The sequence below is a fragment of the Stenella coeruleoalba genome (genome assembly GCF_951394435.1).
Source record: "Stenella coeruleoalba genome assembly, chromosome: 6".
Classification (NCBI taxonomy): domain Eukaryota; kingdom Metazoa; phylum Chordata; class Mammalia; order Artiodactyla; family Delphinidae; genus Stenella; species Stenella coeruleoalba.
The window spans coordinates 108679018-108693347 of NC_137151.1; the positions used below are offsets into that span (position 1 = coordinate 108679018).

Genomic DNA, 14330 nt, shown 5'->3' on the forward strand with positions numbered 1-14330 from the left:
CATCTTAACTCAACCTGCATGCAACAAAACCAGCTACGGCTGGAGTGACTCTGCCTGCAGTCTGACAGCCTGGGCTTGGATTCAAGTCCTAACCATCGACACTTACCAGCTAGGAATCCTCGTTTGATCTTGGCACTCAGCTCGCCTCTTTCTGCCCACGTGTCACCCATCAGCACCAGAAAGTTCCTCCCAGGTATCGTTGGGGCCCGAGGCCCTCCAACCAAGCTTCTGGCCACAGCAGGGTGGTGGGGAGGCCCCAGGGCCCCAGTGGAATATGTCCCCCAAGGAGACCGTGAAGGACCTGTGGGCTGGACCCTGCCTCTGCCCCAGACTGCCTTGAAAGCACATCACGCATGGGTCTATTTTTAGCCAGGCCCCAGAGGGCAGCCAGCCACTCAGTGTTATTCTAGACTGTGGGGTCATCGTGCTGGCCGGGGTGAAGGGGAGCCACAGCTAAGGCTGTGGAAATAGCACCCCTGGGAGGAAGCACCCTGTAGATCGAGGGGGGGCAGGAAGAGTGGGGGTCCAGGGCAGGGAGTCAGGGCCAGGAGGGCTGAGTTGGGGACGGAAGTCAAGAAGAGGCTAGAATACTGGGAAGGCAGCAGGCGACAGGGCCTCCCTGGAACTGGCATCAAGGGGCAGGGAGGAATACCTGTCTGGTCTCTCCTTGGTGAGGCGGGCAGTGCCAAGGAAGGCAGATGCCAGGGTGAGAATGAGGGACGTGATGGAGATAGCGAGCTGTGCAGAGAGAGAAGGAGCAAGGGAGGGAAAGGAAAGAGAGACAGACAGAATGACAGACCCAGAGAGAGAGCCAGGGGCGGGGAGGGGTGACAGCACCCACTCCCAGGGCCAGAGAATCACTCCCAAGCCCGATACCCCCCTCCTCAAAGGCACCCAGTCTCCTTTCTCCCACGAGGGCCTCTCAGCCTTGGTGTAGGGGCCCCAAGACTCCTCTGCATCCCCGAATCCTTTCAAGATTCTCCCTGCCCACTGCCCGTATAAAAGAGGCCAAGCTGGGACATGACACACGCACGTGTACACGCATACACACACACACATACATACACGGCCTCCTGAGAAGAGGTGGGACAATGGAGAGGGGAGAGGGGTGTCCCTTTGTCACCCTGCCCAGCCTTGGGAGTTCAAATCCACACAAAGAACTTCACAAAGGGCCTCTGGCTCCCAGAGGGGGAGATAAAAGGGGGAGGAGGGGAGGAGGAGAGGGGAGACCCCAGAGCTGGAAATTCCTGGTCAGTGGGTCTGGGAAGCAAGATGGGGGCTGTTCTCACAGCCACAGAGGCTGCTGGAGAGCTTAGGGGGAAGGGGAAGCAGGGGTGGGGCACAGGGCTCCTGTGCTCAGTGGGTAAGGAGAAAGCTGGAGTGAGAAGTGGCTTCCTGGAGGGGGCAGTCAGGTGCTGCTCAGGTGCTGCTAGAGGCAACTGAGGGAAAGGCAGCTGTGTTTCCCTGGCCAGCCTGAATGAGCGGGGCAACAGGACTGACCCCACCCCAGTCCCAAAGAAGGCAGATGAACCCCTACCCGTTCCCGACACTGCCTTGGGTCTGGCAGGGGGGAAGGTGGATGCCTTCAAGGCTGAAGGCCAGGCCAGGAAGGGGGTGTGTCGCAGGAGGACTGCCTGGTCAAACAAGACAATGACTTCTTTCTCCCAAGAGACCACTGAGAACAAGAGGAGCCCCAACCCCAGTACAGTTGAGGGAGACTGTCTTGCTCAGCAGAAAGAGAATGGGTGAGAGGCAGGAGGCGGGCCAAGTGCAGAGAGCCAGGAACCCTAAGACCTGGCTCGCATCCCAGCTCTGCACTTACAGTAATGAGACCGTGGACAAGTCACTCCCTGGGCCTCAACCTCCCCATCTGTGAAATAGGGTGATAATGGCTGCTCACATCACTTTTCAGGGTTGTTGTGAGCATCGTGTGAGGCTCGTTTTAAGGACATTTATTATCATTATTGCTAAATGACCTCTGACCTGTCTGCCAAGTCAGAGACCCTAAGCCCAAGGCTCTCCCCGTCCCTCTCCCTCTTTCTGAAAGAGGCTCAGAGGTGAGGCCCTTGGCCAAGCCAGCTAGTGAAGGGGTCAACCAAATGACTTCAGAGGCCCCTTCCAGGAGGAGAAGGGGTCAACCAAATGACTACGAAGGCCCCTTCCAGGAGGAGAAGGAAACTGACGTTTACTGAGGGCCTGCTAAGTGCTGGGAACTTTACCTACATCAGCCAACTTAATCCCCTCCCTAACCCCGCGAGTAGGTGTTATCATTTCCATTTCCCAGATGAGAAAACTGAGGCTCACAAAGTTAGTCAGTGGCAGAGCCCAGTCTTGCAACCAGATCAGTCCCACCCCTGGTTCCACACTTTTCTGCTACAAGCCCTCCCTCATTTTATTCGTATCTGTCCCACCCCTCACCCCCAATCCCTGAACCCCAGAGCAGAGCTCTGAGAACAGCCTCTTCCTAGCACACCCATCGCCAGCTGACCTCAGGATTCAGGAGTCCAGACTGCAGAGGGTGAAAAAAGAGGGAAAGAGGTACCAACAAGACCAGAGTGTGGACGGGCTGAACAGTGCCACCTGCCCACTGTGTCCCACAGCTTGGCATATACTCTTTCCAACAGCCTGGCAAGGTGGGCTCTATTGTACCCATTTCACAGGCGAGGAAGCTGAGGCTCAGAGACACTATTAGTTTGCCCAGGGCCCCCAGCTAGGCAGCAGTAAGCAAGGACTCATCAGCTGCCTGTCCCCAAGCTCCTGCTCCCTTCACGACAGGGCCAGCCTTGGGAGAGGCGGTGCTGAGTCACACAGGGAGCCCAGGGGTCTTGCAGGAGAACCATGGAGAACTGCTCTCCCCCCAACCGGTTACCTCCAACACACTCAGCCCCTGCTGGCTTTGCTGCAATTCCATGAAGAAGCAAGGGAATAAATTAGCCCTGCTTAGCATATTGAGTGGCTGGGGATCAAGAGGCCGTCCGGGTGGGTCACGCATCTCAGTGCAGTCTGCAGAGGTGGGGAGCTGAGCGGGGGGGGCGGACAGTCTGACTGGGCTGGGCCCGGTCCGACCGCCCGCAGCCAGCCTCAGCTCAGTGCCCAGAAACACTTGCTTCCACTCCAACTTCATTCCCCTAATGGTGTCACAGCTTGGCTCAGCTCTCTGCACCCCTGCCCCGCACTCCGGCCAGCCGGGCCAGCCGGGCCAGTCCCAGAGGACACCCAAGGTTAGCATCAGGGGTAGTATCGAGCTGCCCGGCCTCTCCTGGGATGAACTTTGAGGTGGACGGCTCTGTCCAGGGGTTAAGATTCCTGAATGCCCCTACCCAGAACGCTCACTGGTCCAGCGTGCCTGTGCTTCAGGTTCCCCCTCAGCACTGAGGTACCTCAAGCAGGAAGGGAAGACGGGGAGGGGAACAGAAAGCAGAGTCAAAGGCCGGGTGCAGTCAGCCCTCTGCTCCAAGCAGGACCACCACACCGTCAGCACGACTAAGCTAAACGATATTAACTCAACAGCCAGGACCCAGCCTGAAGCCAGGCCCCTAGTGACGAGGCTGCCCGGGGGGAGCATGACAGCCTGGGGCCCCGGCTGCTGCCTCCTTCCAGATCCTTGGGTCACCCCCCTCCACCCCTCCCAACCCACCTCAGACCCCAGGACCAAAGGCCCTGTCCTCCTCTGAGTTCGCCTGTGGCGGCCACTGGAATGCACCGTGCAGACCTCCTGCGGCAGGAGCGGTGGGGGGGGGGGGGGGCCAGCTGTGCACTGAAATCCACGCTTGCGGAGGCCGCACCTCCTCGGGCGCCTCCTCGGGCTGCTCCCCACCACTGATTCTAAGGCAGACCTGCTCCTGGGGGTGAGGAAACCTGTCTGCCAACTTTGGTTCCTGGATTGCCTGTCTGCTTTGCTGAACTCTCCTGAGAGGGCCCGGAGGTCTAGGGCCCTTCCATCGCATTCTGGCTCCCTCTGTCTCCCCTTCACCCGGGGTCAGACTCACATTGCCATCTGAAGGCTCTCCCAGCCTTCCCCAGCTCCTTCCTTTCACTCACGCATTTCCCTTAATAAAATCTTTACACATTTAATCCCATCTTGTTTCTCAGAGGACTTGGACTAATGACAATCACTCAATAACCATAACGACACCAACACCAAGAGCTACTCTTTATAAAATGCTACCCATAGGCCCCAGGATGTTCTAAGTGCTTTTAAGGGCAGCAGAGGGAACCAAGGCACAGAGAGGTTGCATAATAGGCTCAGCGATGCACAGCCCTGAAGGGGCAAAGCCCAAAGCTGAATTTAGTTTAACCCAGAAGGCCACTTATGTAACCACTACTCCACACTGCCTCCTGTGTAAGAGAGAGGCCATCCATCCCACCCTCCCTCCTGCCTCGGGGGGAAGAAAGAGGCTGGAAAAGGGATTTGAAACTCCTAAGGAATGGGCAAGCCAGATATAGAAAGAAACAGAGTTAGAGCATGAGAGAGATTTAAGGAAAGAAAGAAGGCCGAAATGAGACAGAGGAGACCAGGAGGAGAGCCAGCTCTGGCCCTCAAAGAATGCTGATCCTACAGGCAAGACTGCCTCCCCTCCCCAGGGCAGGGGCGGGCTGAGCTATAGGAGCAAAACAAGCAGAAGAGGAAGGAGAAGGCGGCCCTGGAGCACTTTCCGACCCCACCCACCTCTTGCCACCCTTGGCCAAGCACCCCCAACTGGCACGTGACCAAGGTGTGCCGGAGGCGGCAGCCAAGGAACTCTGCAGCCAGGCTCCTCACAGCCCCAGGTCCCAGGAATCGCCATCCCTTCCCGCCTCCCCCATTCCTCGTCCTCCAGCCTCTGCAGGGCAGACACAGCAGACCCAGCCCGGGTCTCAGGGTCCCAACAAAGCCAGGCCTGTCCCCTGCCCAGCCTCCGAGGGAGTGACGTCTGGGCTGGGCAGCAGGTGAAACTGAGCCAAGAGACAAGGCAGAGAGCCAGGGACATACCTCCCCTGGGTGACCTCGCGGCTTAACTCCTGGTCTGCCGGACCTGAGTTCTTGGGGCTATTGGTTAGGGGATGACAGGGTGGGTGGAGGTGAAGTCAGGGATGAGGAAAGGGAAGCCATGTGAGAATGACCCATCTGCTAGCTCTAATCACCCCACACCCACCCGTCATCCATCCTCCACCCTGTGCCAGGGATAGTTTAAAATGCAGACTCCCCCCAAACCTGAGACTTCCAGAGGTTCTCCATGGCCCGTAAAGTCTAAAATCCAAACTCTTTAGCTTGGCATTCAAGGCCTTTCCCATGCTGATCCACTCTTTTTTTTTCTCACTCTCCTCTCCCACCCTCTACTCCAGCTCCCTGAGGGCATGCACACTTCCACACCCCCTGGGCCTGACAAAAAATGGCCTTGGCTCCCTTCTGTGTCACCTTGTAGGACCCAGGTCAAAATGTCACATCCTCTGGGAGGGCTTTCCAGACTGCCGCAGGCAGAAGAGCCACTCCCCGCCCTAGAACCAGGTGACAGCTTGCACAGGCCTGCCTACACGTTGTCTCAGGATGATGTGTTTGGATGTCTGCCCCTCACCTGCGCCCACGCCACGAGGCCTCCCACCACAGGGGGAGGACTCACTGGGAAAGACCAGTGTATGCACCCAGGACATGGCAGAGGGTGGGTGAGTGGGAGAGAGGAAAGGTGATGGAGAGAAGGATGAAGGGTGGATGGAAAAGAGAAGATGGTGGAGGGAGCGAGAAGCGGGTGGGCGGAAAGGCAGATGGGCTGAGAGGTGAGCAGACAAATGAGAACTGGGAAGCTTCCACTGGCTACAGGACCAACATGGCACACATGGGCACCAGGGCCCACAGACCAAAGCTTTGCCAGAAGCCTCTGAGGATTGGGTCTAAGGACCCACGCGGCCACTCTTGACAACTGCGGTTTCAGCTGTGGCAGGAAGAGGGGGTGAATGGGCTTTGATGGGGACCCCTAGAAGTTCCTGAGAAGCGGGTACTGACAGGAATGCCAAGAGGAGCTGGGCAGAGGCGAAAGCTTGAGCTGAGATCAGAAGACAGCTCCACCTCCCCAACTGGCCTCCTTGTGACAGCCACCCACTGCCGGGTCCCAGTCCACCACCAGAGTCTTATCTCCCTTCCTACTCTCTTCAAATCTCCAAAACGCCTGCTGTCAGTTGACCTCTTCCAATACTGTAGCCATTCCTATTTTACCTCTAATCATGCCTGAGCTTGACCCAAGTGGTCTTATCTCAGTTCCCATCCCCACACCTGCACCCACCCAGGTGGTGCCCAGAGGAACCCTAAGACCCAGGGGATACCACAGCTTCCCAGGCAGAAAAGCAGCAGGCCACACCTGCCCATCGCTGTCCCCTGTGCCTGGCCTCCACCTGGGTTGTCTCCCCTTCTCTGGCATCTTTACCTGCCCCACCCTCGCCATCCACCCATTCACCCACGGAGCAACCCTTACTGAGCTACACGTCCTGAGACACCAAATTCACTAAACCTTGACTCTGGCCTGAAAACACTGGCTCACAGACTTAGGGGGAGACAGGCTTGTGAACACACATTACCAGAAGCACCCCAGCTCTCCTCTTCTTGGCCAGGAAGGAACACTAACGCTGTGGCCCTTCCATCCCCTACTCCTCAGATGGGTTTGGAGATCCAGCTTCCTGCCCTGGGCCCTAGGGCTACTCAGGCTGGGAGACAGAGGGTCTGGCCTGAAGCACCAGGGCTGGGGTCTCCTGATGGGGAAGGGGTCAACTTAGGGATCAGATCTGGGACAGTCAGCAAGAAGACCTGGACCCTCGGCGCCGCCCGGGTCTCCTTCACTCCCCACCACTTGGCTTCTCTGCACATGGCGGCCTCTGCTTCCCACTCGCAGGCTGCTGCCCCTCCAGGGCGGCCTTGGCGTGCCTGCCCTTGGCGCCGCACTCCGTCCTGGTGCCAGGGGCTCTCGGCAAGTTCGTACATCAAACAAGGAGGCAGTGGCTGGCTTCCTGCCCTCGGGAAAGAGAGAAGGACTAGAGGGCGTGGCCCCATCCTCAACCTCGGGCACTCCTGACCCACCAGGGACCCGGGCCTGCCCCCAGAGAGTGGGTGAAGCTGAGAGAGGTGGTCAGCTGACTCCCACCCGCCCCTAATCCAGCGCAGACCTCTAGGGCTTTTTCTTCCTTCCCCTCCGACACCTGAGCCCCATGTGACCAGGGGGTGGGTGGCAAGATGAGAAGAGTCACCACAAAGGGACATGTTAGGGAGCTAGAGAATCTTCTCCCCTTCCCCAGGATGTCTCCCATCCACGTTGTCAAGACGCTGAAGTGCTCCCTTTGTAGAATGACGCCTCGGATTCTTGAGATGCTGGAGTCTTCTAGAGACACGCATCAAAATAGATGGAAGAGTCTACCCAACAGAAATTAGAACACAGGATCGCCAAAAGACATGCACGAAAATGTTCATGGCAGTGCTATGCGCAATAGTCCTGAACTGGAAACGACCCAAATGCCTGTCAATAGCAGAAGCGATAGCTTCACACCGTGGAACACTAGGCAGCAGTGAGAAGGAATGATCTACAGCCAAACGCAAGACTATGGATGAAATTCTCAACCATAATGTTGATCAGAAGAAGTCAGGCACAAAAGAACACATGTGCTCCATTTATAAGTTCTGCAGCAGGCAGACCTATGCTGGTAGAAGTCAGGATAATGAATAACCCTCAGAGGAGAAGTAGTGCCCGGAAGGGGACAGGAAGGGGGACTTCTGGGTGTGGGCGATGCTCTATGTCTTGACTGATGCTGGTCACATGGACACGGGGTGTGTTAAGTTTGTGGAAAGTTTGGGCACTTTTCTGTATTTATGAAACACTTCACTAAACTAAAATGGAGGAAGGCCCAATGAAGCCTTACCAGCTACCATCTTTGTAAGATGAGGGGAGTCATCTTCACCTCACCCCACCCCCGCTCCCTCTCACCCCACCTCCAAGCCATCTCCATGTCCTGTCCCTTCTCCTCCAGAATCAGTCCTGGCCTCACTCCGTAGCAAGCCGTCCCCATGACCCGTCACCTCTCTAACCCAAAGCATCATCATCTCTCCCCCAGATGACTGCAACCACCTCCCCAGGTCTCCTTGCTTTGCCTCTCACCCCTTCCAATCCACACACACACACACACCACGTGGACGGCAGTGCTCATGGGGTACCGGCCAGAGAAAGCCTTTGTAAAATTCCCTAGGAGGTCCCAACTCTTCTCCGTCTCAGGACCTTCGCGTGTGCCGTTCCCACCACCTAGAACACTTCTCCTCACTAACTTCTACCAGCACTTTGGCTCCTTGTTTAAATGCCACGTCTTCCACCTTCCCGATCTAACTGCGATCCCTCTGGTAGCACCCATGACATCCTTGGCTTCTCCGTCGCACTGTTTCCAATAACGCACTTGTGCAACTACTTGTTTGCACTCGGTTCTCTCTCTCGCCCTGGACTGACACCCAGTCTGAAGCCAAGAACAGGGGCTGCCTGCCTTCCTGCTCTGGCTTCAGCTCCCAGCTCCGTGCCTGGTTCACAGCAGGTGCTCAAAACTGCTCATGGACTAAGAGACTAGATCTTCATTGTTCCCAACACAAAAAACAAGTGATAATTATGTGACATGATAGAGGTGTCAGCTAACACTACAGTGGGAATCACATCACAATATATAAATGCATCAAATCAACACGTTGTATACCTTCACCTTACACAATTTATTCAATAAAAATAAATTTAAGAAATACGTAAACTTACAGTGAAGTAAATTCAATTACACACTGAGGTAATGAATACCCTAAAACTAAAAGAAAAAAAAAGTTTGTTGAATGAATGAATGGCCAGGCCTGCCTATCTTGCAGGCAGTCTGGGAGCAAAACTCCCACTTGTGCAAGGTCAGGACACTTGAGTTATGGTCCTGGCTCTGCTACCCACTCGTGTGGCCCTGGGCCATAGTCATTTCCCCTCTCTGGGCCTCAGGGTGCTCATTTGTGAAAGGCAGGGTTTTAAGGATCAGGACGCTGGGTGGGCTTGAGGGGGGTTATGATATTGTGTGTGTGTGTTTCTGCAGTGGCTGAGTGTATGATATTGTGTGTGTGCACGTGTGTCTGTGTGTGTATCTGTGTGTGCACAAGCCCATGCACATTTCCCTGGCAGGAGAATCCATAGCTTTCATCAGATTCTCAAAGGAATCTGTGACCTTTCAAGGTTCAGAACCACTCACCAAGGTCCTTTAGCTCTGGGGTCTATGACTATATATAACTAGAGAAAGAGAAAGAGGAAGTAATTCAAGCCAGAGTACAGGGAGTTAGATTAGACCCCAGAACTTCCATTATAGATGTAGGACCCCATGACAGGAATGCAGGGGAGGCTGCAGGACCTTTACCCCTGGGGATCTCCTAAAACTCAGTAGGGCTCTGGGCTATTGAGAAGCCGGATGAACTGACCCCAGGAGTTGGCTTTCAGAGAGAGGAGGCAGAGGGAGCCCGGAGTCTCTCCTCACCTCTGCACCCACCACCTTCCGACAAGCACCCACCTGTCTTGGGATGCAGCAGAGAGCAAGGAGGCGAGGCTGGCACCTGGAGATGCCCTCCAGGCCCCTTGGCGCCCAGGTCAGAGAAGGCTTGGCGGGAATGCTCAGGACGGATGCCAAGCCCCACCTTCCCTTCTCCTGAGGCTGGCAGGCTGCTATGTGGGACCAAGGGAGGGCTCGGGGTGTAGGGCAGTCATGGGACCCTGAAGAGGCCACCTGAAGCGTGCAAGGCCTCTAGCTCCAGGCTCCAATAATCCAGAACTGAGGCTCCGAGGCATGGGAGCCAAGGCGGGCAATCTTCCTCAAAGCCAAGAGGAGGAACAGGCCACAGATTCCAGCCGGGGGAGGAGAGAGGTGCGGGCAATGAGGTCTGGGGGGACAGAGAGGCCACCAGAGCGAGGAGGGCACTGTGGTCTGAGAAGAGGACAGGCTGCTTAGGGGGATGAGTGGGGACAGCGTGCAGGGGCAAGAGGACAGGATGGCCTGGTAGGAAGGGGGCTTGCCAGAGGGGAGGGGGGGGTGAGGCTGCGGGTGGAGACAGGTGATGTGAGCACAGGCTGTGGCCCAAGGAGAGAAGTCTGGCCTACGGAATGGGGGATGGAAGGGCGTGTGGCAGGAATGGTGGCGTTTCAGGGGCAGGACTGTCAGTAGGAGTGGCCCTGGCTGGGAGCCCAGATGCTTGAGTAGCTTCTAAGCCCTAACTCCTGAGGGAGGCTGAGAGCCCGAGAGATGTTTATCCACCACAAGAACATGGTAAAACACCTCCTGTGGTGAGGTGATAGGCAGCCTGACTGCCCTTTTCAGGGTGCCTGAGGTCTCCCGAGAGGTGCGGTGTGAACGGGGCCCTGGCGAGGGGAGGAAGCACCACCAACAGCGTCCCCTGCTGGAGCGGTAGCCAGAGGAGACGTGGGCACGAGCGGGGACTGAGACAGAGTTTCATCCTGCAGCTAAAGGCGGGCTGAGTCATGCGTAAGCGCCAGGGTCTCTCAAGAGGCTGCTCAGAAAACCAGCTCATCCGAATGCAGACAGACACTCGTCCCCATGCCCGTCCCTGTGGCCGTCACAAGCCCACGCAGGCACCGGGCCCGCCTCCACCTTCTCCCCGCTCCTTGATCTCCCACCTCCAGTGCCCCTGGCTCTTTCCTCCATCTCAGCCCTGCCTGCCTGTCCCTGTCCCTGCCCACCCCCAGCTGGCCCCCCTGGCACCCACCCCACTGCTGGCCGCATGCAGCGCGGAGAAGGTAGGGAGATGGAGAGTCCAGAGATCCCCCAACAGAGAGTAAAGTCAGGAAGGGTCTGAGATAGGAACAGATAAGGGAGGGAGACTGTGAACTCACCTCCCCCTGAAACCTTTCAAGGTCAGAGGAGGGTTCATGAGGCTCTGAGGCAGGTGAGGAGTCCTGATGACCCCTGGGGACGGCCCTAAAGTCCGAGAGTTCCGCCATGTCACCTTCACTCTCTGTCCCTTTGCCGGGACCAAGAGGCGGTAGTCTGGGATGCCCAGCTGACACACCCAGGGCCTCACCCTTCCCCCAGGGCCCAAAGCTAAGCTCAAGTCTCCAACAGGATCATCTCTGGGCCACCAGCCACTGTGAGGACTCAGTCAACAACTACACCCCACCAAGCCTGTCCCTCACCGTGGTCGGTCATCGTGGTGAGGACCGGAGCTAGAGCTTGGGAAGGACAGAGTTCGCTTTATAAGTGTAGCCCTATGCCTGGCACTGTGGAGTACAACCACGAATATGCCAAATCTATGACCTGGAGGGACACCCAGTCAAGTGGGGTGGAGGGGGTCACTTTGGTGCGCGCGCGCGCACACACACACACACACGCGTGTGCACGCCCACGCACACGTGCACACACATACTTGGTTTCACTGGCTGCCGCAGGGATAAGGGCAAGGGGCTGTGGCCACACCATACATTTTGAGTTGCCCAAACCCTGTGAGCCCCAGGGGGAGGGAGGTAAGACTCCAGCATAATCCAAACCCCACACAGCAAACAAATCTTAGGAGGCTGCAGCCTTCACAGCCCCCAAACAGAAAGGTAGGTTGGGATTACGCAGGGAGCCTAGAGCAGTGTTGCCTAGTCCCTGGTAACCCCAAATATCCCCTCCACTCCTCCTCCTTGGAGAAATCCAATGCCCACACGTAAACCAGGTGTGCTGGTTCACAGACAGGTGCCTCATCCGGAACAAACACCTGCCTCCTTGCACCGGCTTATTCCCACCCCTTTGCATCAGCTTTCCACTCGCAAGGCTCCAAGACTTACCCAGAACAGAGAATGCAGCGGTGAGGGCCTAGCTCCCCCACCAGCTTCAGGTCAGTCCTGGCTCTAACGGGGCCCTCCTTGACTCAGAAGGTCCCCTCCCTCCTGGCTACAGAGCCCTGGTCAGAAGCAATAGCCCCAGCTACCTGTGGGACACACAGTCAACTCCTGGACCAGGTCGGGGGAAATTCACTCTTTTCAGTGCCTTTCCCAGCAAGCCCAGCCCTGCCCCTCTTGGGTGGCTCCTAAAACCTCACCTGAACTATTTGTGCTTTTAAGAGTCAGGTCCTACATCACCCTTCTCCCAAGGGCACAAGACAGCCAGGTGAGACCTCGGCCTAACTCGCTGCCCCTTCACCTGGTCTTGGCTCCAGAGCCCCCCGACCGCTGTCCGGTGCTTTCCCAGCGGGGCTCTTTCCCTCTCAGGTGAGCCGGGCTCTGCCCGCCACCCACCCCGCGCGGCGCCCTACCTGAAGCAGTAGCCGCCTGCTCTCTGCGCGGCCCGAGCCCCGGGGCTCCCGGCACTTGGGCGGCGCGGGGGCCGGGGGGCTCCGCGGGGGCTGGGGGCTGCAGGGAGGCCCGGGCTCCAGCGCCTCGCAGCACACCAAGCTCACGGTGCAACCCATCCGGCCGGGGCGCCAGCCAGCCCCTCGCCCTGGCGTCCGCTCGGCCTAGGGAGCCTGCGACGTCGGGAGAGGGACAGCGACACCCCCAGCCCGTCCCCTCCCGGAGCCTCCTTGGCCCGCAGCTCCAGGAAGCGGGGGAGCACGGAGCCCGCCAAGGGGCGGTGACACGGGCGCGGACGCCCGGACGCAGCCAGTGAGGAGGGGCGCGGTGGCGCGGGGAGGGGCGGCGCGGGGTCTCGGGACCGACCGAGGCGGCGGACCGGCAGAGAGAGAGAGAGCGCGCCAGCGGACGCGACGGGAGAGGCAGGAAGCAGATAAGGAGAGATAATGAGGGAGAGACGGGGACACGGGGCACAGAGAGGGGGGACACAGCCTCTGCACGCGGGAGACCAAGTCCCAGAGAAGGAGAGACAGACGGGCAGGCAGTCCCCGTGGTAGGACAGAGCCAGGCTTGGGTACCGCGTGCTCCAGTGTTTACATGCGGTTCCTGGGGGGTTGTGAAACGGGTAGTCCTCGCAGATGCCCGCTCCTCTGTTCTCTGCCCCCAATACTAGCCCCTGGGAACCAACAGTGGAAAGACCCCAGCCTCAAGGCGACAAAGCACAGCCAGGGTGGGAGGGCCACAGTCCGCCTGGGCAAGCCACCGGGCCCCTTCCTGGACAGAGCATCTCACCAGTGCTTTCACTTTCAGCGGTGAGCCCCAGAACTGGGGGGATGGCACTGGTGATCAGCACTCACCGGGACCCCTCAGAAGAGATGGGGCGGAGGAGGGAGACATGAGGTGGGACCCTTGTCCTCCCCTCCACACCTGCACTGCACTCCAACCAAGTGACAGTAAAGGTGGGGCAGCCTCATAGCCTCTTTGTGCCACCTGGTGGCGATAAGGAAGAAAGACAAGAGCAAGTGACCGTGATGAGAAGGGGAGAGAACTCGCAGAGCCACAATTGCCACTACCTCCTCGGTGAGTCTGGGTCCCAGTCTGTGTTTGGCCAACAAGCGAACCCACCCCAGGTCTGCCTAAGAGGAACCATCCCCCGTCTCACCATTCTGCCCCGGTGCCCTCCAGCCTGCCTCTGCCACTTCTGCCCCACAGTGTTCCACTTCTGCTCTGAGCAAGATTTCCCCCTCCTCCAGGCTGCTGGGCTGGGCGTGAGTCACTTCCCAGGCAGCAAACTCTGGAAAAGGCTGTGCAGAGCAGTGCTCTGCTTTCCATGCCCCAACCAGCCAGGCCTTCCCAGGTGAGTAGCAAGGAGACCCCTGGGTCTGGGGGCGGCCAGGAGCAAGGGCAGAGGAATCCTGGGTAGAGGTGAAGAAGGAGAGGAGGTCCATCTAGGTGTCTGTGGAGTTCATAGATCATCTGAGCTAAAAGGAGCGGCAGAGACCCTCAGTCCAACCCCTTGGTCTACAGATGGGGAAATCCAGGCCCGAGAAAGGCGAAGGATGTGCCCCAGGTCACACAGTGAGCCAGCAGCAGGGCCAGGATGGAGAACCAGGTCTCTTGACTCCCAGCACTGTGCTCCCTGAACGCCATTCCCCACCCACCCTCCCTCGTTTACCTTCCTTTCCTTCTCCCTTCCCCTCCTCTGTGTCCTAGCGCTCCTTCACTCCCACTCACTCCCAAATTCCAGCCACCACAGCATGGGAGGCAGGACACCTGGGTCTCCCACTCCATGCCTGTCTTTACTTCCGGCTCTCAGAACAAGCCCACGGGCCCTCCGGGACCACAGTATTCCTCTCTGAGCCCTGGGACCCGCTGTGGGGGGAACAGGCTGAGATTCACTGGGGAGAGAGCAGTGGGATTAAAACCCTGTTCCCTACACACCCCCAGCATTCTGGCTCAGGCCCGACTCTGGGGCTTTGCCTTGCTTCTGCCTCCTTTTCCTCAGGAAACACGCATTTTCCATGCAGCTGGGGC

At 58.0% G+C, this 14330-nt stretch overlaps 1 protein-coding gene across 2 annotated transcripts in view; it reads right to left on the reverse strand.

The window, feature by feature from the left end:
* The window catches only part of TNS1 (tensin 1), a 230782-nt gene extending 217972 nt beyond the window's left edge, over window positions 1-12810 (reverse strand). For both annotated transcript variants that reach the window (XM_079924151.1, XM_079924144.1), the window contains exon 1: window positions 12260-12810. In XM_079924151.1, the coding sequence (XP_079780277.1) occupies window positions 12260-12415 (156 nt within the window). In that variant the 5' untranslated portion in view covers window positions 12416-12810. The remainder of the gene's footprint in view (window positions 1-12259) is intronic.
* Between the last annotated feature and the right edge of the window lie 1520 nt (window positions 12811-14330).